The following is a 20524-nucleotide window of genomic DNA, read 5'->3' as shown; positions in this document are numbered from 1 at the left end:
CGCGTCGTTTTCTATCTCGGTTTCGCTATTGCTGTTGTGACGACTAGATAGTACCCGGCTCCACTCAATCCCTCTCCGCACCGAGCGCTCTGCCCGCCCGCATGACGCAGCGCTCGCAGCAGGAAACACAACACAGCAACAGCCGCCGTACCGTGGCAATCGTCAAAGGGAGGGGGCGGGACGAAAGGACTGCAGCTCTGCCCAGCAGGAGGCGAAAGCGGGTCGCCGGGAAGTCGACTTTTCCGCCGCACGCCCTACTCCGTGCTATCCTCGGTGTGTCTCTGGTTTCTTCTTCGTTGCGGCTATCGTCTCTTCGAGCCTCTACCCTCCTCATGCACCACCCGCCTTCAACGCCTGCAACCTCTGCACTGCACCGCTCCCATCTTCCGCACTTCATCTGCCACGGTCGCGCCATCACGCTCATGCGGGTGCGTGTCTCCTTTTCTTTCTCCACCGTCCCCTAGCATGTGTGCGCGCACGGGCGTGGACCACAGCGCGTACGTTGCTCCTCGCGCGCCTCGTCGCAAGTAGTTGGTTAGCTTGTTCCCTCTGCACCGCCGACCGCCATCGTCGCGGTTCATTGGCCCTTTTTTGTTTGTCGAGGACCAAAGAAGCGTGTCGCGAACGCCTCGCTTTTCCGACCTGTGTTGCAGCCGCTCCATCGTCGCCCGCCCACCCGCTCTTCTCTGCCCGCTCGTCTTTGGGTTGTCGCCGTCCCTTGCGGGCTCTTCGCTCCGCCGTTTTAAGGCCTCTCCCCTTCTCTGTCCTCCTCGATCACTGTCGAGGAGCCCGTTGGCGGAACTCGCCGCGGTCCTCTTCGCTTCCGTGCTTGGGAATACTGTTCGACCGTCGTTGCTCCCGCACGCAGACGCCCACGAAGAGAGAAGGGGCCAACAGAAATGGATCAGATCAAGGAATACTACCAACGCTGGCGCGACGTCCCACAGCCACGCAAGATCAGGGTCATCAAGCTCATCGCGTTCGCGTGCTACTTCTTCTTCCTGTTTCTTCTCGTCATCTATGCGTTTGGGCGGACGGGGCAGAGGACGTTGGTCATTGTGCCCACTGTTCTCTTCACCGACGGCACGCCGTACAACATGGAGATGATTCGCTATCTTGCTCAGCGCCGCGACGTCGCTATCGGCATGATTGTCGTGAGCAACAACGCGCTTGCTGTCGAAAAGCTGCGCTCAAATGTGGGTAACGTCGAGGGCATTCTTAGTGCCCTCCATGCGGAGGGGTACACGAAGAAGGTCCCGGTGTACGCATCGCATACATCCTCCTCCAATAACTTTGAGGCGCCGCTGGACGAGATGCTGGCGAGACAGTCCGTGAAGTTTGTCATTGTCGGCCCGTGCACGGAGGCGGCGCACTTCTTGATGGCGCACCCGGCGCACCGCTCAAATATCGTCGACATCTTCGTCGCCGGTGGCGCCTTCAACAAGGCCGGCAACGCCAACTACCTCTTCAGGCCGAACGTGAAGGCGGAGCGGAACTTCTACATGGATCCCGCGGCGGCTGGCTACATTACGGAGGCTTCGCATGGACGGCCCGTGACGCTGTTTCCTATCGATGTGACCGTTGCGTGGACGGAGGAGGCCTATGCAGCCATCGTATCGAATCCGTCCTCCACGGCCGCGAGCGTCGAGACGGTGGCGACAGGGCTGCGGTGGTACTACCAGAATGTCGACAGCACCCGTAGCACAACGGTGGGCTTGATGGCAGCCGCTTACGCGTCCGATGCGCAGGTTCGGGAAACCGCCGCGTACACCTCAATTCCTGTCCGCGTGAGGACGGCGGAGACGAACTCGACGAATGGCCAGTCGTACCGTCCCGCCTCGGGTACGCAGGTGCGGGTCATGCTGAGCGTGGCGGCGGACACCTTCTTTAGTCACCTGGTCAGGGTTGACAAGCTCCCTCTGACGTAGTGGCGCATCTACCGCTCGATGAGCGGGTGTGAGGCGTGCACCGGATCGAGAAGAGGTGGCGACGCGGAAAGAACAAGGTCATAGGCGAATGCATGTCTCAAGTCGGGTGCATCGCCTGCGCGCCCTGGCTGCTGTGGTGGGTTGGCTTTTAGGAGAGCTCCACAAACCGGACCGCGATGGGGATGGGCAGACATGTGGAAGGTAGTCGGTGGAGGTAAGGGGGAGGGGGAGAAAGAGGGTGCGCATCTAAGCGACGCAGCGGGCCTCGTGTTGTTACTCTGCCGCGCTGTTGAATGCCATCCGGTGTGCCCTCGTCGGCGCATCGCTTGTAGGCTGGCGTGTGTATTTATGTATTTTTGTGCCCGTGTGGCTCAGTTACGGGTACATTCGACCGCCGCTTCTTTCCGCTTAACGGCCTCTCGCACCACCGCGGCCGTTGCCTCGACAATGCCCTTTAGCTGCAACGTGCACCGCTCACGGCGTGCGTCTATCGACGTGTTTTGTGCCAACGACACGCACCCTAGGGTGCAGGTGTGCCGTGCACCACGGGGAAAGACGCGAACACACACGGACAAAGAAACAGGCGCTTTCGCATCGGTGTTGCGTCTTAGGCCCCCCTCCTCTTCGCCTCCGCATCTCGCTTGTTTCGAGGAGGCGGTTCGCCTACCGTCGTCTTGGGGCTCGTGCCTCCCCCATTATGGCCTGGGGAGGAGCGCCACTATGCGTGCTGTTCTTGCCTGCCGTCATCGTGAGCAGCCAGGCTGGGAACTGGCGCCTTGGTCGACAGTGCCCTCTCCACCGTGAAGACGAACAAGGAAGGGGATGATAGTGGTGGTGTGTGGGGCAGGGGGCACTGTGCCAGATGTCTGCCGATGCATGCATTATATACACGGCATCGTTTGAGGCTCAGCGGTGCCACTTCGAACCCCCATCCCGCTGTGCGACGATCTCCATCACCTCTCTGCTCCCCCCCTCTTTGCACATACATACCCGCGCAACCCACGGATACGAAGCGGAGCAACAGAGACGTTATTCTACCGAAGAGAAGGTGCCGAGGTGCTGCCTTGTCGAGTCGCGAGCAGCCTTCACATCTTCCCCTGCCCCCCAACCCCTCCCCACCGCCACCACCCGTAGCTACGCGTATCTGCGTACAGCTTCACGCCTGCAGGGGCAGCCGCATCACACACACTCTTGTCTTGGTCAGAGCCGCAGCCTTCAGCGTCATCTGCTGAATCCCCACGGCATGTCCGCAGGGAAGGACACAAGCCGCAATGCCACCGGGCCTGCGAAAGCCGTTTGCGCCGCGCCGACCCGGCAAGTTCTCAGCCCTGTTGCGGTGAATTTGTTGTCGCCACCGCCACCGCCTCGTGGCACCACCCTCGACTGCTCGCAGGTGGTGTTGCGGATGCCGACCTACGTGGTCGCCAAGCAAGAGGCGGAGAAGCTGCAGAAGGAAGCGTTGCGGCCGCTAACGTTCAGGATGATTCAGCAGCGCATTCGAGACCACTTTGTGCGCGACTTGGACGACGAGACAGAGCTCAGGAACAACCGCTACATCCTCACGACCACGCAAGTGGAGCGATTCCTTTTTCCGCTTTTCCAGCGCGCAGACGCGAAGGCGGTGCGCATTCTCGGAGAGGTGTGGGGACGCTCGCGCGACCCCTCGCGTAAGCTGAGTGATCAGATCGTCGCCGTCCTCACCCGCCGCCAACACGTCCTGTTGCAGGGGACGGAGCTGACGCTGATGGAGCTAAAGGAGAAGGTGCTGTTGGCGGCGCGGCTGCAAGAGCCGCTGACGGCGGGCGAGGTCCGCCAGCTGGCGATCCAGTTGGGCCCCAACAACCGCGAGTGGGTGGAGGAGTGGCTGCGCGCACGTCCTGCAAAGGAGGCTGTAGATTCGCTAGCGCTCTGCACCGCGCTGCGCGATGCGGTGCAGCAGCGATTCGGAGCCTTCACGTTTTCCGGGGCTTACTACCCCACAGTGCTGGACGACTTGATCGACATGGATGAGCGCGCGCAGAGCTCCATGGTGTACCCGCCGAAGCAAGGCGTGCCGGCGCAGTCCGTGCGTGCACGCACCTGCGAGGAGCTTTTCATCTTCACCATATTCTGCGGTGTGCCGCTCTCCCTCGACGCCTACTTCCTTGCCGTAGCCCTACTCGACCGCTTCCTTGCCCGTCGCAGCACCCCGAAAGAACAGCTCCGGCTGTACAGCATGGCAGCTCTGCTGCTCGCCTCCAAGTGCGATCATTCATGGCCGACGTTGGACCCTCACTTCGTGTCCGTCAAGATGAAGCTCGCACAAGAAGACGTCATGACGGCTGAGGAGGAGATTGTGCGGACGCTGCAGTTCGACACGACCGTGTCCACGCTGCACCACTTCTGTGAGGCGCTTCTGCTCCACCAAGACCCGCCGGCGTCCCCGGAGCAGCGCCAGCTGCTGGAGTATCTGATTGCCTCGCTCTCCGTTCACACCTACTACGGCCAGTACAGGCAGTCCTGTCTGGCAGCGGCGGCACTTCACAGCAGTCGCCACGCGGCCCGGCTCGCAACCGGCGAGCCAAGTGAGTCAGTGCGCGTACTGCTGCCGGTTGTGTACGCGGCACTGCAGAAGAACAGTGTGGAACGCAGCCCGGGCAACCTGATAAAGCAGATCTACGCTCAGCCAGAGCGCCACGCCGTGAGCCTGATCCCTACTGCAGTCCTGTTTCCCAGTCTATCATGCCGCTCCTCTCTCAGCGCCAGTGAGTGACTGTGCCCCTTGTTTTCCACGCTGGCACAGTGACTACGACCCCCGTTCATGCTGTGACCACGTCCCTTCCGAATTCACTACCGCAGCGATGCACCGCATCATTCCCCTCCTCCCTTTCCTTCCCTCTACCCCCCCCCCCTCCATGCCACCCTTTACGCGGTTCACCCCTCGCGATACCGGTCTACTGCACACCACCGGTGAACCCGCTGCAAAAGGGAGGAGGAGGGGGATGGAGGAGAAACCGTTGTGGTGTGGATAGATGCACATGCGCGCATGAGCGCATATTTACATAGATGCACACACGGATAGATGCACGCCGCCACGCACACAATGCGCCGTACTTTCTCTTCCGCCGCCGTTTTGTTTGTTTCATAACCGTTGAGCGTGTCGTAGGAACATCTCCCGTCTCTCTCGCCACTGCGATGCAGGGGAGTGGGACCACCTTCATTGGGATCCGCTGGCGCCGCCCTTGTTGTGGAGGGGATGGTGTCGCTGTGTTGGCCGTCCGCCTCTCCCCTCCCTCCCGCGGATGCCTCGTTCCCCCGTCTTTCTTTCTTGTTTTGTTGTTGCCCACACACGCAGGCGCACGTTGACTTGATGCGCACTGGTCACGCGAGTGGTGCCCGTATGTGCATGGCGAAGTGGGGTGACGCGGTGGGGGGCGAGAGCGCGAGCGAGCCGCAGCCGTGAAGAAGCGAATATATTTCTTTGAATCGCAGAGGCAGATGAACGGGAAAGCAATGGGGCAGGAGGCGACACACGGGGGTGTCCGCTTGAGCCTTGCGGGGAGACCTCGAGGTTTGTGCGTGTGACACCTTGACGACTCGACGCTACTCTTCTGCCTCTCTCCTCTCTTCTTCCATGCATTACTGTGCATCCTGGACAGCGAGCCGCTCCTTGTAGTTCCTAGGGAGAGCTTCGGTCACATCTTGTCCGATGAAGTCCCTTGTGGGGTCTGTGTCGCGTCATACCTTGCCGTATGTGCACGCAAACGGATTCGATGGGCCGGTATGTGTGTTTGTGTGTATGGCGCGGCGACTTGTTGCGGTTTGCGCGCCTTCTGAATGCTGAGGCTTCCGTTGCCGAAGCTCTTTCTTCTGCTCTCTTGCTGGCATTCTTCCTCTCTCTCCTTCTTTGCTTTCAACGCCGACAACGCCTTACACGCCCACTTGACGCACGTATGGATGCGCGTGCGTGGGTGGCTCCCGTATTCACCGGTGGGGCCTCCCTTTCCGCCACTATGGCCGCACCCTTCTGCTCCACACGATCGGCAATGCCAACCAGAACATCGCACATTTTCCCCTTCTTTTCCTGCCACATTCACACCGGCTCGCACCGGCCGCTCCTCGTCGTCGTTGCCGCACGCACCGCCATCACTCTGATTCGGTGGCACTTTAAGTTTATATCGGCACAGATTCATCGTAAGTGTACGGTAAAGCAGCGGCCTGTGTCGCCTTCCTCTTCCCTGGCCTACCCACATCTGCACATCTATTCCGGCCTCTCCTACGGCAGGGCGGAGTCGGCAGTGCTGTCTCAGCGCAGATACGCACCAGGGTTAGAGGGAAACCAGGCGAAAGCGAAGACCGTCCACAGTCCCCCGCCCCTGCCCTCACTCCCCTTCCAGCAGCCACGGCGTTTATCGTCACCAGCAGCTTGACGTGTGTCTGTCCGTGTCTTCACTCACCACGATGCTGTCTGCTCAGATCATTGACGGCAAGGCGATTGCGGCAGCGATCCGCAGTGAACTGAAGGATAAGGTCGCGGCCTTGAGGGAGCGTTACGGCGACAGAGTGCCCGGGCTCGCCTCCATCATCGTGGGGCAGCGTATGGACTCGAAAAAGTACGTGCAGCTGAAGCACAAAGCTGCAGCTGAGATTGGGATGGCCAGCTTCAACGTTGAACTGCCCGAGGACATTTCGCAGGAGGTGCTTGAGGCCAATGTTGAGAAGCTCAACAACGACCCAAACTGCCACGGCATCATTGTCCAGCTGCCTTTGCCGAAGCATCTCAATGAAAACAGCGCCCTTGAGAAGATCCACCCCCGAAAGGACGCCGACGCGCTGCTGCCTGTCAACGTTGGGCTGCTTCACTACAAGGGCCGGGAGCCGCTCTTCACCCCGTGCACGGCGAAGGGCGTTATTGTGCTCTTGAAGCGCTGTGGCATCGAGATGGCTGGAAAACGCGCGGTTGTGCTGGGGCGCAGCAACATTGTTGGCGCTCCGGTTGCAGCTCTCCTCATGAAGGAAAACGCCACTGTCACCATCGTTCACTCGGGCACATTGACGGAGGACATGATCGATTACCTGCACACCGCCGACATCGTCATTGCGGCGATGGGTCAGCCCGGGTACGTCAAGGGGGAGTGGATCAAGGAGGGGGCCGCCGTTGTGGATGTCGGCACGACGCCCGTAACGGACCCATCGAAAAAGGAGGGCTATCGTCTTGTCGGTGACGTCTGCTTCGAGGAGGCTGCCGCGCGCGCAGCGTGGATCTCACCGGTGCCCGGTGGTGTTGGCCCCATGACAATTGCCATGCTCCTCGAGAACACTCTCGAGGGGTTCAAGGCCGCGCTGAACGTATCGTAGGGCACGTGCGGTCCAGTTCTTCCACCTCTCCTTCGTGCTGTTAGCGTGTGTGTATCACCGGGGAAAAGCTGATGCAAGAGGAGAGGTGATAGCGGGTGAATTGGGTGGAGAGGGCGAGGGATGCAGCGCTGTCCAAGTTGCTGGTTTTACCGGAGACGACAGTCTTCGTCACCCACATGCCACGTCCTTTGCGGCGCGCATTGCCTTCGGTGGGAAGTGTGTTGGCAAGGCTGCGTCGTCTTCCGTTTGCCAGCAACGAAGAATGCCCAGCGCACCGCTGGCGTAACGTCACCATTCTTTCTTCAGCTTCCGATCACACCTGAAGCAGCTCCACATGAGCGCTAGTCTCGACCGCTTTGAAACTGCTCAACGCGTAGCTGGCTGGCTTAGTGGTGAGGGAACACTGTGGTGGAGTTCATGCAAGGAAGAGCCACTCTCGCAGCACCGGCGCATGGCGCTGCTCATGTCGGCCCGAAATTGCCCTTCGACCGCCTCTCCCATCAAAAGAAGCAGCGGCTTACGTCTCGATCTAAACGCGAGGTAGCGCGCTCCGTCTCCCAGGGCGCCACGCGCGGTGATGGGTGGCTACTCTTCCCTCGGTGGCCCGCACACCTTCCTCCACGGGCCACTCTGTTCAAAAGACACGTGTCTTTTCGCCGCCACGGGCACGGCAGTGACCACCCTGCGCCCGCCCCCCACTCACCTCTCCCCTTTATCTCCTTCCCTGCTCTTCGCTCTGCCCTTCCTAGCGGTGTGCGTGACACACGCGCATACACATTTACTCGACACAAGAGTGCAGGTGCGCGTAGCGATGTCCGAGGCCTCACCAACACCGGGGGTGGCGACCGCAAGTTCGGCGTTGGCCCCGCAGCTCTTCGGTAGCGCCGAGGCCTCCAGGAGGCGGCGCCTGAAACCCATATCCTTTCAACGCATGGCCATGATCCAGGAGGAGATTGCGCGGATTGACAAGCATCTCGAGGCGCTGGAGGCAAGCGAGAGCAAAGTCGTCGATCCTGACTCGGTTGGGCAACATAACCTCACCACCGAAGACGTCATCGACCCCGTTGTGCTGCACATGCTCACAGTGGAGCTATGCCAACTGGCGGCCTCTGGCGACGCCGTGGGTGCCCGAATCCTACTCACCGGCGGCGCAGATCCCAACAGTCGCGACTACGATGGCCGTACACTGCTGCATATTGCCTGCATGAACGGTCGCCTCTCAGTGGTTACGGTGCTCCTTGAATTCGGCGCAGACGCGTCGCTGCTGGACCGCGACGGCAACACCCCTCTTGAGGTAGCGGAGGAGAACGGCTTCGGCGACGTTGCGCAGGTGCTGTCTGGCTACTTTGACATGGGGGACAACGCCGTGCCCGCCTCCTTCACCGGGAAGCCGTCCTCCTTCGAGTCCACACCTGTGTCGATGCACCAGCTAGACTTCTCCGCCGTCCCGCAGCCCATGCTTGGGTCGCTCATTGTCATTATGGTCGGACTCCCCGGGCGTGGCAAGACGTATGTGGCGGAGCAAATCCGGCGCTACTTCCAGTGGAACGGGCTGACGTGCAAGATCTTCTCGCATCAGGCGTGCCGCCGTCGTGTCGAGCGTGCCATGACGGACCGGACGGGCAGAGACGTCAACGTGTCATCGCCGACTGGCGCGACGGAACTTGAGTTTCGAATCTCCAAGGAGCTGGCGCACGACCTCACCACCTACATTTGCAGGACCAGCGGTGTTGCCATCCTTGACGGCACGCAGACGACACATGCACGGCGGCAGTACCTGCTGCGCGCGATTCGCGACACGCGCCTCATAAACATGACGCGCGTCGTCTTTGTGGAGCTGGTGAATAACAACAGTGAGACGATCCACCGCAACATCCTGCTCGCCAAGGAGATGTTCCCGAACACGCCGGAGGACTTCGTGGACCGCTATTACGAGGTCATCAAGCAACACGAGGCGGTGTACAAGACACTCAATCCTATCACGGACTGCGACATGCCCTACATTCGTATTGAGGATACCCAGACGTACTCGCTGAACATGATCACCGGCTGGATGCCGAGTCGGCTCGCCTTCATGCTGCACAACCTCAGTCAAACCCCCATGAACTTGTACCTCACCCGCGCCGGTGAGTACGTGGACTTGCTGAGCGACCGCATCGGTGGGAACTCGCGCCTCACCGCGCGGGGCCGTGCCTACAGTCGTGCCCTCTTTGAATACTTTGAAAAGGAAATTCCGTCAACGACGGCCTTGACCGTCATGACGAGCTGCGCGAAGCGGTGCACGCAGACGGTGCACTACTTTGCCGAGGAGTCCATCAAGTGCCAATCCACTGCGAACACCGCCTCGGAGCAGGCGGAAGGAAAACCTTCTCTGCGCTGTCGCGTCTTGTACTTCCCTACCCTGGACGACATCAATCACGGCGACTGCGAAGGGCAGCTGCTGTCTGACGTCCTGCGAACCATGCCAAACACGTTGCAGTCCATGAAGGCGGACCCGTACTATACAGCGTGGCCGAATGGCGAGTGCATTCACCAAGTATTTAACTCGCGACTCGAGCCTCACATCCATGACATCCAAGCCAGCACCACCCCAGTGCTCGTCGCCTCTCACCTCCATCTTTTGCAAGGCCTCTACTCGTACTTTGTGACGGATGGCGACAATATCGTCGCTCCGCAGAACGCGTTCCAGATCGACATCCCGTTCGAGCACGTCATCAAGATCCGCATGGTGGGCCTCAACCGCGTCGCCGAGCTTATTCACCTTTCTGACGCCGTCGATGCCATACTGCGGAATGACACGGAGCTGTACACATGACAGCGCTCGAGCGAAGAACGACGGCGGCGGCCGTGACTTTGTTTCAAGTATGTGTGTTGCTTACTGGCTCGTGCTCTGCCTTCCTCTTCTGCATGTTATGGCATCTACCTCGAGCGCATGAAATCAACGATCGCATGTGTGCCTCCTCGTGTGTGTGTGTGTCTCCCCCTCTCCGCAGCGCTTCAGCGTTGGGTCGGTGGTGGACCAAAGACGGAATGGAAAGTGCCCGTGGCGCATTGATGCTGCTTCCGCTGCCTTGGGGTACTGCGACAGGCAGCGTGCTCTGGGATGCGCAAGGGAAGTGGAGAAAACGTGCGTCACGGTGCCTCGTGCGAGGATGCCTTCGTCGGGGCGTTTGCCGGTGACTCTTCCGTGTGGTTTGCGTCTCCATCTTTCGCGCTCTCCCTTCCGTGGCTCTCGTGTGCGAGTATTCACCGTCTGCGCACCAACAGTTGTGTGGGTGTGCATGCGCCTCTGTCTTTCTCTCTCCTTCTGTGTGCGCACCTCAGCGAAGGCCCCCCCCCTCCCCCTCCTCCACCACCACCAACACCCCCGCACGTTACCGCCCAGGCAAACGTGCGTTGGACTCCCTTTCTCTTATCCTTCTCTCTGCAGTGCCTGTGTGTGTTCCCCGTTGTGGTCTTACTCAGGGCAGCCTCTTCTGTATATCGCCCCAGCACCCAAGCACAGAGGGATCCCTGAGGACACCGGCACTGCTCCTTGAACTTGTGCGTTGTTTTCCCCCTCCCCCCGTGTTCTCCTTCCGGTGTCTGTAATGGCCGCCGCTCGCCACGTTCTACCGAGCAGTGTCCGACCGACGCACTACCACATTGCCCTCTGTCCAGATCTCGATCACGCCACCTTCTCAGCTGAGGTGGTCATCGACGTGCATATCACTGAGCCCACAAGCACCTTCGTGCTGAATGCAGTGGGACTAACGTTTTCTGATGTTTCAGTGCGCGCTATCGTCGGCGATGGCGGCAACGATGCTCCACGGACTGTGCAGAGCATCACGGAGTCGACGGCGGACCAGCGCATATCTGTGCAGGTCGATCGGCCAGTAACTGATGCCGCTCAGCTGCGGTTTCGCTACACGGCGGCCATCGGCGACAATCTCTTCGCTTTCTACCGTAGCCAGTATACGTACGAAGGCGTCACGTCGTATGTGGGGGCGACACAGATGTGCCCAGCGGAGGCGCGCCGTGTCTTCCCCTGCTGGGATGAGCCTGCTGCCAAAGCTACATTTGCCCTCGACATAACCGTCCCTGCGAAGCTGCAGGTGTGGAGCAACGACGTACCGCGCAAGGTGGTGCAGCTGCCGGACGGGCTTGCGCGCTGGGAATTCCGCCCTGTCATAGCCATGTCCACCTACGTCGTCGCCTGGGTGATTGGGGAGCTAGAGACGACGGAGGTGGTGGTGCCACGGAGCGCTGCCGCAGTGGCTGGTCAGGGTGGTGAACTGGCATCGTCCTCCCCCGTCGTCATCCGTGCCGTTACCCCACGCGGCAAGATTGAGCAAGCACGATTCGCGCTGACGGTGGCCGCGCGAGTGCTGCCGCTCTACGAGGAGTGCTTCCAGTTTCCGTACGTCTTTCCAAAGCTTGACCTCATCACATTGCCCAACTTTGCCTTTGGGGCTATGGAGAACTGGGGCTGCATCACGTTCCGCGAGCAGACACTACTGGCCTCGGAGGAGGCGAGCGCCATGCAGAAAGAGCGGGTCGCGATGGTGGTGGCGCACGAGCTGGCCCATCAGTGGTTCGGCAACTTGGCGACCATGGCCTGGTGGTCGGACCTGTGGCTGAACGAGTCCTTCGCCACCTACATGGCCACCTGGGCGGTGAACAAGATCTTTCCCGAGTGGCTGGTGGACACTCAGTTCGTGCACGACGAGGGAAGCCGGGCATACCAGCTGGACGCCATGCGCTCCTCGCACCCCATCGAGTTGCCGGTGCGGGATGTGCGAGAGGTGGACAGCATTTTCGATGCCATCAGCTACTCCAAGGGAGCCATGGTGCTGCGCATGGCGGCCAAGTTCGTTGGCGAGGAAGGATTTCAGCGCGGGCTGGTCGACTATCTCTCCCGCTACGCCTACGCGTCGGCTACATCGCTACAGCTGTGGGAGGCCCTCTCCGGCCCTGCCGCGCCGAATTTGAAAGAGGTTCTTCAAAGCTGGACGAGGGAGCAGGGATACCCGTATGTGCAGGCCGCACACGACGCAGCAACCGGTACGCTGGCGCTGACGCAGCGGCGCTTCTTCGCCGTGAGCGATGTGACGGCAGACGAGGACGCGCCACTGTGGAGGATTCCCATGGTTTACACATACGGGACCGCGGATGGGGCGGTCAAGACTCAGTCCGTCGTGCTTGCCGCCGCCACCATGTCCGTCCCGATTGACGGCGCGGTGTGGGTGAAGGTGAACTCGGACCAGATCGCTTTCTGCCGTGTGCAGTATACGGCAGAGATGCTGCGCGGGCTCGTGGGCCCGCTTACGGCGAAGGCCATCAATTCCACGGACCGCTACTCCATCCTCGCAGACTACGCGGCCTTCGCGCGCGGAGGCTACTGCGACACGGTGCAGGTCATCGATCTTCTCTCCCATTACCACAACGAGGACGACTACACGGTGTGGTGCGAGGTGGCCCAGTTCGAGAAGGACCTGCGCAGCATCCTCGCCTGCAGTTCACCGGAAGTGCACGCCGCTTTCAACGACTTCTGCAATCGTCTCTACTCCCCGGCGATGCGGCGGGTCGGGTTGCAGCCGCGCCGGGGAGACGGTCACCGCACCCAGCAAGCGCGCCTACTAATCTTCTCTCGACTGCTCTCGTGCAGCAACGTCCAGGCCACGGCGATGGCACGTGACCTGTACGACAAGCGCACCACGAGCGTCATTTCGCCTGACATGCTAGGTTACGTGTACGCTGTACATATCAACACCCACGGCGCGGCGGCGATGGCAGAGGTGCAGGAGCTCATTGCCAAAACCACATACGCGGAGGAACGGGCGCAGTACCTTGGCGCACTCGCGGCGGTGGCGGAGCCGTCCATTGACGTGCCGAAGCTGATGGACTATCTTCTGTCGGACGCGGTGAACAGCCAGGACATGTTCACGGTGATGCTGGGCTTGGCGGAGGGTGCACAGACACAGGCCTTCTTCGTTCAGCAGCTAATGGACAAGTGGCCGCGCCTGGTCCAAAAGGCGCCGTCCGTGCTGCTGGCAAGGATGCTGAAGCTGATTGAGCACAGCAGCGACGAGGCGCTGATAGCACCACTGCGCCGCTTCTTCGACGGCATGCCTGAAGAAATGCAGTCTCGCACTCGAATGTCTTTCGAGCAGGGCGTGGAGGGTCTCCTGTGCAATGCGGCGTGGGCCGCTCGCGATGGCGCCCGCATTGGCGACTATCTACTGCACAAGGGAACCCACTTAAAGATAGACTAGACCCTGGTACGTATGTGTGTGTTTGTGTGGGTGGGTGGGGGGGGGGGTGCAAAATAGAGGAGCGCAAGGAGTAATGACAAGTTGTTGAGGGCATGGTGGTGCTTTGGAAGACCGCTGCCCTCGGTGCTGCAATCTGTGCTGTCATCTGCTGTTCTCTCTCCCCTCTCCTCTTCCTGAGGGTACCTCCCTACTGCTCTCGCCTTTGCCCCGGGTGTGAGCGCCGTGACGTTGCGCGTGGCACCCCAGAGACGATATTTTTCTCCCCCTATTTGTTTCTCCTCCCCTCCGCATCTCGACCCCACCGCATGGGACATGCGTGCTCTTCAGCGCTGTAATGGTCTTTCGACGGCGATCTCAGATGTCTGTATGCGTCACTGTGTTGTGTGTGGCAGGGATGCTCCCTGCTTCCAGCTGCCATGCTGCTCTTCGTTTCGGTTCCTCTGCATCGCGCAAGTGGAATGGACAGGCGACAGCGGTGACTCTGTGTCGTGCTCTGCACATGCAGCACTGACACCATCGTCAAGCGAAGTGTGCGGCGCTGCCCCTCCGCCCATCTCTACCGCGTTCCTCCCTCAACGACTCTCGTGTTCCTCTTTCCCTTCCTGCAATATACATGTGTGTCCTCCACTGATGGATTGCGCGCGGCCGTGGATCTCCCGCATGTGCCTTTACGTGTACCTCGCTCCGCATTGGTACGTCTTTGTGTGTCTCTCCCACACCCGGCCTGTACATACATACGAGCCCACCGCACAGGCGCGACAATGCCACTCAAGCCGAAGCTGGACGTCTACCCCGTGGAGAACTACACGCAAACCTCGGTAGATATCTCCAACGGCCACGCCGGCGTTGCGGGAAACAAGGTGAACCTAGGTGTTGGCAGCTCTGCTCCGTTTCGACCTCCAAGCGCCATTGAAAAGTTGCTGAGCTTGAAGAAACGATGTGAGGAGGAGCCGTGCGTGCACTCCGTAGAGGGCGTGCTCCTCGTCCACCTCCATCGCCACCCCCATATTCTCCTCATGAAGCAGATCAACTTGAGGACTCGCGACGCGGACGGCGTGCGCACTGTGCCGCCGTCCAACACAAATGCCGAGGTCACGTATCGTCTGCCGGGGGGGCGCTGTCGCCGTGGCGAGGCGGAGGAGAGCTGCTTGCTACGCAAGTTGGGCCGTCACTTGTTGAACGAAGCGAAAACGCCGGCGGGGGCTGCTGAGGGGACGAGCGCCAGCAACTCTGACACAGTCGTTGATGTGGGCATGACGCACAGCGCGTCCAAGGCAGGTAGCTGCTTTCGTGTCGGAGAGGTTTTGGCAACTTGGTATCGACCGCATTTCACGCCGCACATGTACCCGTACGTTCCAGCGCACATCGCTGCGGGCAGTGTACGGGAGGTGCGCACCGTTTACCTCGTACATCTGGAGCCAACGGTGTACTTCAACATGGTGCAGGAGGGCGTGGAGCTTGTGGCCGCACCGCTCTTTGACCTGTACGAGAATTCAAGCAAGTACGGCCCGATCATTGCGAGTCTGCCAGTGCTTCTCTCGCGCGTGCTCATCAACTACTGCAGCACCGAGTACTGAGAGGTGGCGAGCCTGTCAGCGCGTCCTGGACGAGAAGGTTGTTTGCTGTGTGTGTCCGTAAACTCTCCTATGGTGGGCGGGCTCGCGGGCCTCACTGCAAATATGCTTTCTCGTCACTATGTTGCGAACGTGCTTGCAGGCGCAGCCCAACTTGCGCAAGAGCAGACACAGGCTGGCGGTCGATTCGAGCGTTGGTGGCTGCCTTGTTTTACTTGTTTTCACGTGTGTGTGTGCGTCTTTTGGCAATCGCGTGCTGTTCCGTTGACACAGGTATCGCCACGATGTCGCGCAATGAAAGCGCGGAATGGGCCGACGTTGTGCATGGAAGCTGTTAACCGATGCATGTGCTGCGGTGCTGGTGTTGAGCAGCGGTGGCGCCTCGTGCGTGCAGAGGGGTCTTGAAAGCACCGAGGAGGCGCTGGAAACGCACTACTGTATACGCTGGGAGCTGTAGCCTCTCACTCTGCTTTGTCCTTCGCCCTTCATGCAGCCGCTCTTGTCGCCACTCTTGTTCTTGGCCTAACACTGTGATGTCGACTCCATGAAGTGTGCGGTGATATCCACAGGGGCTGCCAAGTCACCCCCGTGTGTCTCTCCATCCCCCCCCCCCCACTGTGGGTGGTGCATGGGATGCTGTGCTCTGCCTCCTCTTCCAAGTGGCCTCTGCCCCGCTGCTTGTCTCTCTTTGTCTCACCTTCGGATGGACGGAGGCCAATGCCCTCTTCTCACCTGCCCCTCCCGACGTTACAGCACACGCCGGCAACCGCATGCCTTCCCTCTTCCCTGCCCCCTACCCCCTTCCTCGTGTGTGCGACACGCTGTGTTTCCCACAGGAAACAAGCCCGCAAACTGCCGCTTCCTCATCGACCCTTTTCGTGCCCAACACTGCCACGCACGCTTGCATCTCTTTCTCCCCCTCTATCTGTACACATACGTAGGTGCGAGAAGCGCAGGCACGAGCGTCAGCATCGGAGGCGGTCACTGCGGCAGCGCATCTATACTGTCCAGGTCTTTTCCTCACGCATACGGCGCCATCGAAAGATTGGGACACTGTGCCGGCTTTCGTATGTGTTTCTCCTGCTGTCATCCTCCCCCCTTCCCCACTCCCTCCGCAACGCACAAGGGCTACGACTGCCAGAGTGCGGAGCATGATACCTATGGAAGGTAGTGAGCACACCTCCCTCAGTAATTCATTCGCGTAAACACACATCCAGACTCGCACACACTGTGCAGCCCTATCGTCATGGGCCAGCGACAGTCCTTTGAGACGAAGCTCCACGAGTGCGTGTGCAACAACAATGTGGAGCAGATGAAGGAGCTGATTCGGCAGCCCGAGTTTGTAGGGGAGAACATGAACGATACGATGTTTCTCGACCTTGTCGAGCGTCGCTGGGACTCGGCGACGACGATGGCGTTTGCAAAGCACGCGAACGACCACCAGCTCGCCATTCTTGTGAGCACGGCGATCATACACTCAAGTGTTCTCCCACTGGGCTCACTGTTTGGCCTCATGAAGGATGCGCCTGCCACCATCCGGCGCGAGCACCTTGACGAGCTCTTCATGACGGCGTGTGACCACATCGACACCGAGGCGGTGAAGGCGATGTTGACGATCAACTGCTTCGACCCGACGGACGGGCGTCCCATTGTGACTGTAGTGCGACGTGAGCTCAGCAAAATGGTGCCCGACGAAGAGCTGGTTCAGCTCGTTCTCGACGCCCTTCCCGGTCACGAGGACGTGGCGACCTATCTCCTAGAGACGTGTGTGCCGACGGCGAAAAATGAGGCAACGAAGGCGATGCTGACCACGAAACTGAAGAACTACGTAACGTGTACGTAGCCTGCTGGTGGATGTACTTGACATCACCCCGTCTTTCCTCCCTCTGCGTCTAGGACACCTCTCCTTCATCCCTTCCCCCCTGCCCTACGCTCGTAAAAAGGCGGCGTTGCTGAGGCGAATGGAGGACTAGGAGTGGGTGGTTGTGGTAGTCGAGGGGGGGATACGGATGGCGGCTCTCCGCCTCGCAGCGACTGTGGACTGTTTTCACTTACACCTCTTCCTCCGCCTTCCTCGCCGTGCCGCGGTTGAGCGCGTCTGGTGTGTAGGAGAGAGGGAGGGCGGTGGTATATTGCGAAGATACGAGACAGCAACGGCAGAACAGGGTGCTGATGATGTACTGTGGCCTGGAGACCTCAACCACCGAAACGCGAGCGAGCAGCGGTGACATCAGAGACAGAAGCAGCGAAGAGGAGGAGAAGTGACGCGTGGACTCCACTAGTTCGCCTCTGGCGTCTCTTCCTCTCCGTTCTCCTTCACCCCTTGCCATCTCAGTCCCCTTCCCCTCCTCCCGCCCAGCACCCATCCGCTACCTGGTGACTGTTTTACCTGGGTGCGAACTGGCTCGATATGTGCGTACTGTGCAACGATGTGCTTTACTACCGAGCGTACACAGGCCCCCTATCTGTGCGTCTACGACCTGGACTCTTCATCATCATTCGTCGCCTTTCCGTTCTTCTCTCTCTTCTGTTCTCTGGGATGGAGTGAGGCCCTCCCCCGTCCCCCTCTCGCTGTTGCTCTCCCTCTCTCTTCTCCAAACCCGAGTCTCAGCACACAAGCAGGCGGAGCACTCAGCCATTCCGCGTCGCCTTGTTGCAATGCATCTTTCACGTTTCGCGCTTTTAGCTGCTTCTACATCATGGGGCGGTTCGCGGGCACGTCGCCTGTCGCCGAGCTCGGGCACTGTTTTCAGGTCACCATACTCGTCTCTCGTCAGCGCCTGTCGGGGCTTCGGGTCGACTTCTGTTCCGCGTGCGTCGTCCTCTGCAGCGTCCTCCGCTGGAGCGACGGCGACGACGACGGGAGCGAAGGACTTTGTCAACGCGCTGCCCCGGCGCACCCAAATCAGGGGCGGTCTCCACTTCAACTGGCGCGAGGAGGTGAAGCGGTCCGGCAGCCGACTGAACGACATTTCCCCCGCCATGAATGACGCCGAACGTACCGACGAGCAGCGCCGGCGCGTGGCCGGCTGGACGCCGGTGGTCAAGACTCTGGGTGATCAGCGCCTTCGCGTCGCCATCGTCGGCCGCATGAACAGCGGCAAGTCCTCGCTGTTCAACCTGCTCTGTCAGGACCCCACGATGCCGGCAAAGAAGAGCATTGTAAAGGACTTCAACGGCATCACGCGCGACTGCGTGGAGGCGCACGCAGTGCTAGACGACCTGCACTTCACCGTCATCGACACCCCAGGCCTCGTTGGTGGCAAGCTTGTCGAGGAGGCGTTCCGCACCGTTGAGACGGCCGACGCCGCGATCTTCGTCACCGCTGTGGACGAGGACGTATCTGCGGAGGAGCACGACCTGATCCAGTACCTGGCAGCCAAGAAGATGCCAACGTGCCTGTTGGTCAACAAGATGGACCTCGTGCCCGGGGAGGAGGAGGCTCTCGTACTGGACATCTACAACCGCCTCGGCCTTGGCAAAGCTGTCCCATTTTCGGCCCGCAAGCGGGAGGGGCTCGATATGCTGGCGGCCTTGCTCGAACCGCTCTACCACATTCACGCGATGCGCAAGGTGGAGAACGACTGGGATATCGAGGATCTCGCCATGGGCGGTGACGAGGCGGCCATGGAGGAGATTCGCGATCGCAACTGCACTGGCCGGTACATCCGCGTGGCCATCGTCGGTCGCACGAACAGCGGCAAGACGAGCCTCGTGAACCGCCTTGTCGGCTACGAGCGGAACCGCGCCGCTGATGAGTCGAACACGACCCGCGACCCCATCGAAATCGCATGCACGTACAAGGGGAGGAAGCTGAAGTTGATTGACACCGCCGGGTTGGCGCGCCAGCGGTACCGCACGGACCGTGAGTTTCTCAGCCGCATCCATAGCCTCTCGCTGAACGAGATTCGCTACGCGCACGTGGTTGTTGTGGTGTTTGACGCTACCGAGGGCCACCCGAACAAGTACGACATGTCTGTCCTGCACAAGGTCGCCCAGGAGGGCCGCCCGTTCGTGCTGTGCGCGAACAAGTGGGACGCGGTGCTCGACCAAAGCGCTACCGCCGAGGCTATCGACTTCAAGATCAAGCGGCAGGTGCAGGAAGTGAAGTACAGCAACGCGGTGGTCGTCTCTGCGCACACTGGCATGAACCTGACCTTGCTCATGGACCAGGTGCTGGAGCTGTACGACACGTGGAACAAGCGCGTGCGGCGCTCGGAGCTGACCAAGTTCTGGCGCAAGCTAGAGAGGTCCGTGATCATTCCGTACCACGTGGCACGGGTTGGACGCATTACGCAGATCAGCACCCGTCCGCCCACCTTCCTCTTGCAGCTGCAGACAAAGACGGAGGAGAGTCAGCTGCCCAAGGCACTGCAGGAGATGATGAAGAACGCGATCACCGAGGAATTCGGCTTCCGCGGCGTGCCACTGCGGCTCGTGCAGGAGGTGAAGGACTCGAACCCAGACTACATCTAAGGTCTCCCCGTTGTCTTCTTCGTCGCCCTCATGCTGGTCTTCGGAGCGTGGAGTAGATACACATATGCCTGTGTATGTCGTGCTGGGTGGCACAGGGCGAGGGCGGTAAGACTTCCTCTCAAGCGGATGCACACCAAGCTAAGGACCTATGCGCACACGTGGATGCAGTCACTGCCGTTGCTGCTGCTCCACCCTTCCCTATCCACCCCACAGCCGCCGACGCCAGGGGCTGGGTGGTTGGATTGCCAACCTTCACAGTTTCTGTTGTTGTTTGCTTTCTGTGATGGCATAACCGCGTAACACCGTGACCCCGCTCCTCAAAAAAGGAGCAACTCGCCATGGAGCGCGGATAGATGCCGCCCGCTCCGCCTCCTCCCCTCTTGGGGCTGATAAGACATCACGCTTTTAGTTTCGCAACTGCGCTCCAGTGGACGTCACCGACACGTGTGGTGCAGGCAATCGAGGAAGGCGGGGGGGGCAGGATAGGCCAGTCTCCCTCTACCCCTCGCCCGGCTGCACGGCGGAGGGGGATGACGGCTGCGGCGTTGACCCCATCTCATTCTTTTCTTCGTCGACCTCTCTCTCAGCGCGAATGCCTCGTTGCTTCACGGTGTTGTAGGGCGGCCCCAGGCACCGGTGAAAGCTGGGAACGTGGAGCGGGGGTAAACAGCCAACCACAGGCGTGTCGATGCCGCCACCTGCAGTACATTATCCGGATCGACTCTATACGACATTCTCAGCGGGCTCTGTCCCCCCCCCCCCCCCGTGTCTTCGCCTCTGCTCTTCCCATCGAAGCACACAGGAACACACAAACACACCCTGACAGATACGCGCATAGCGAACACAAGGTGAGGGCAGCCAAACCTGGTCTGCTTGACGTCATGTCGCGCAAACATAACCGCGACAGTGCGGCGGCCGCGTCGCCAGATGATGCAGCGGCAACGATCGCCACCGC

General features: G+C 60.3%; 8 protein-coding genes across 8 annotated transcripts; all 8 read left to right on the top strand.

Moving 5' to 3' along the window:
* Positions 1–899: 899 nt before the first annotated feature.
* LMXM_26_0340 (conserved hypothetical protein) lies at positions 900–1928 on the top strand (the record flags this gene model as incomplete). The annotated part of the gene is made up of 1 exon (XM_003876289.1): positions 900–1928. One exon carries the CDS (start codon positions 900–902, stop codon positions 1926–1928), a length of 1029 nt encoding a protein of 342 aa, XP_003876338.1.
* A 1405-nt stretch (positions 1929–3333) lies between these two features.
* Positions 3334–4680, top strand: LMXM_26_0330 (putative mitotic cyclin; the record flags this gene model as incomplete). Its single annotated transcript, XM_003876288.1, has 1 exon — positions 3334–4680. The coding sequence occupies one exon, from the start codon at positions 3334–3336 to the stop codon at positions 4678–4680; it is 1347 nt and encodes a 448-aa protein (XP_003876337.1).
* Positions 4681–6368: 1688 nt separating this feature from the next.
* On the top strand, positions 6369–7265 carry LMXM_26_0320 (C-1-tetrahydrofolate synthase, cytoplasmic,putative; the record flags this gene model as incomplete). The annotated part of the gene is made up of 1 exon (XM_003876287.1): positions 6369–7265. The coding sequence occupies one exon, from the start codon at positions 6369–6371 to the stop codon at positions 7263–7265; it is 897 nt and encodes a 298-aa protein (XP_003876336.1).
* An 811-nt stretch (positions 7266–8076) lies between these two features.
* Positions 8077–10080, top strand: LMXM_26_0310 (6-phosphofructo-2-kinase/fructose-2,6-biphosphatase-1-like protein; the record flags this gene model as incomplete). The annotated part of the gene is made up of 1 exon (XM_003876286.1): positions 8077–10080. One exon carries the CDS (start codon positions 8077–8079, stop codon positions 10078–10080), a length of 2004 nt encoding a protein of 667 aa, XP_003876335.1.
* Positions 10081–10855: 775 nt separating this feature from the next.
* LMXM_26_0300 (aminopeptidase-like protein) lies at positions 10856–13519 on the top strand (the record flags this gene model as incomplete). Its single annotated transcript, XM_003876285.1, has 1 exon — positions 10856–13519. One exon carries the CDS (start codon positions 10856–10858, stop codon positions 13517–13519), a length of 2664 nt encoding a protein of 887 aa, XP_003876334.1.
* Positions 13520–14280: 761 nt separating this feature from the next.
* Positions 14281–15096, top strand: LMXM_26_0290 (conserved hypothetical protein; the record flags this gene model as incomplete). The annotated part of the gene is made up of 1 exon (XM_003876284.1): positions 14281–15096. One exon carries the CDS (start codon positions 14281–14283, stop codon positions 15094–15096), a length of 816 nt encoding a protein of 271 aa, XP_003876333.1.
* Positions 15097–16339: 1243 nt separating this feature from the next.
* LMXM_26_0280 (conserved hypothetical protein) lies at positions 16340–16936 on the top strand (the record flags this gene model as incomplete). The annotated part of the gene is made up of 1 exon (XM_003876283.1): positions 16340–16936. The coding sequence occupies one exon, from the start codon at positions 16340–16342 to the stop codon at positions 16934–16936; it is 597 nt and encodes a 198-aa protein (XP_003876332.1).
* Positions 16937–18075: 1139 nt separating this feature from the next.
* Positions 18076–19569, top strand: LMXM_26_0270 (GTP-binding protein-like protein; the record flags this gene model as incomplete). The annotated part of the gene is made up of 1 exon (XM_003876282.1): positions 18076–19569. One exon carries the CDS (start codon positions 18076–18078, stop codon positions 19567–19569), a length of 1494 nt encoding a protein of 497 aa, XP_003876331.1.
* Positions 19570–20524: the final 955 nt, after the last annotated feature.

The sequence above is a fragment of the Leishmania mexicana genome, chromosome 26, assembly GCF_000234665.1.
Source record: "Leishmania mexicana MHOM/GT/2001/U1103 complete genome, chromosome 26".
NCBI classification, from domain to species: Eukaryota; Euglenozoa; class Kinetoplastea; order Trypanosomatida; family Trypanosomatidae; genus Leishmania; species Leishmania mexicana.
The sequence above is the reverse complement of the archived record's forward strand: the minus strand, read 5'-3'. Positions and strand labels throughout refer to the sequence as shown.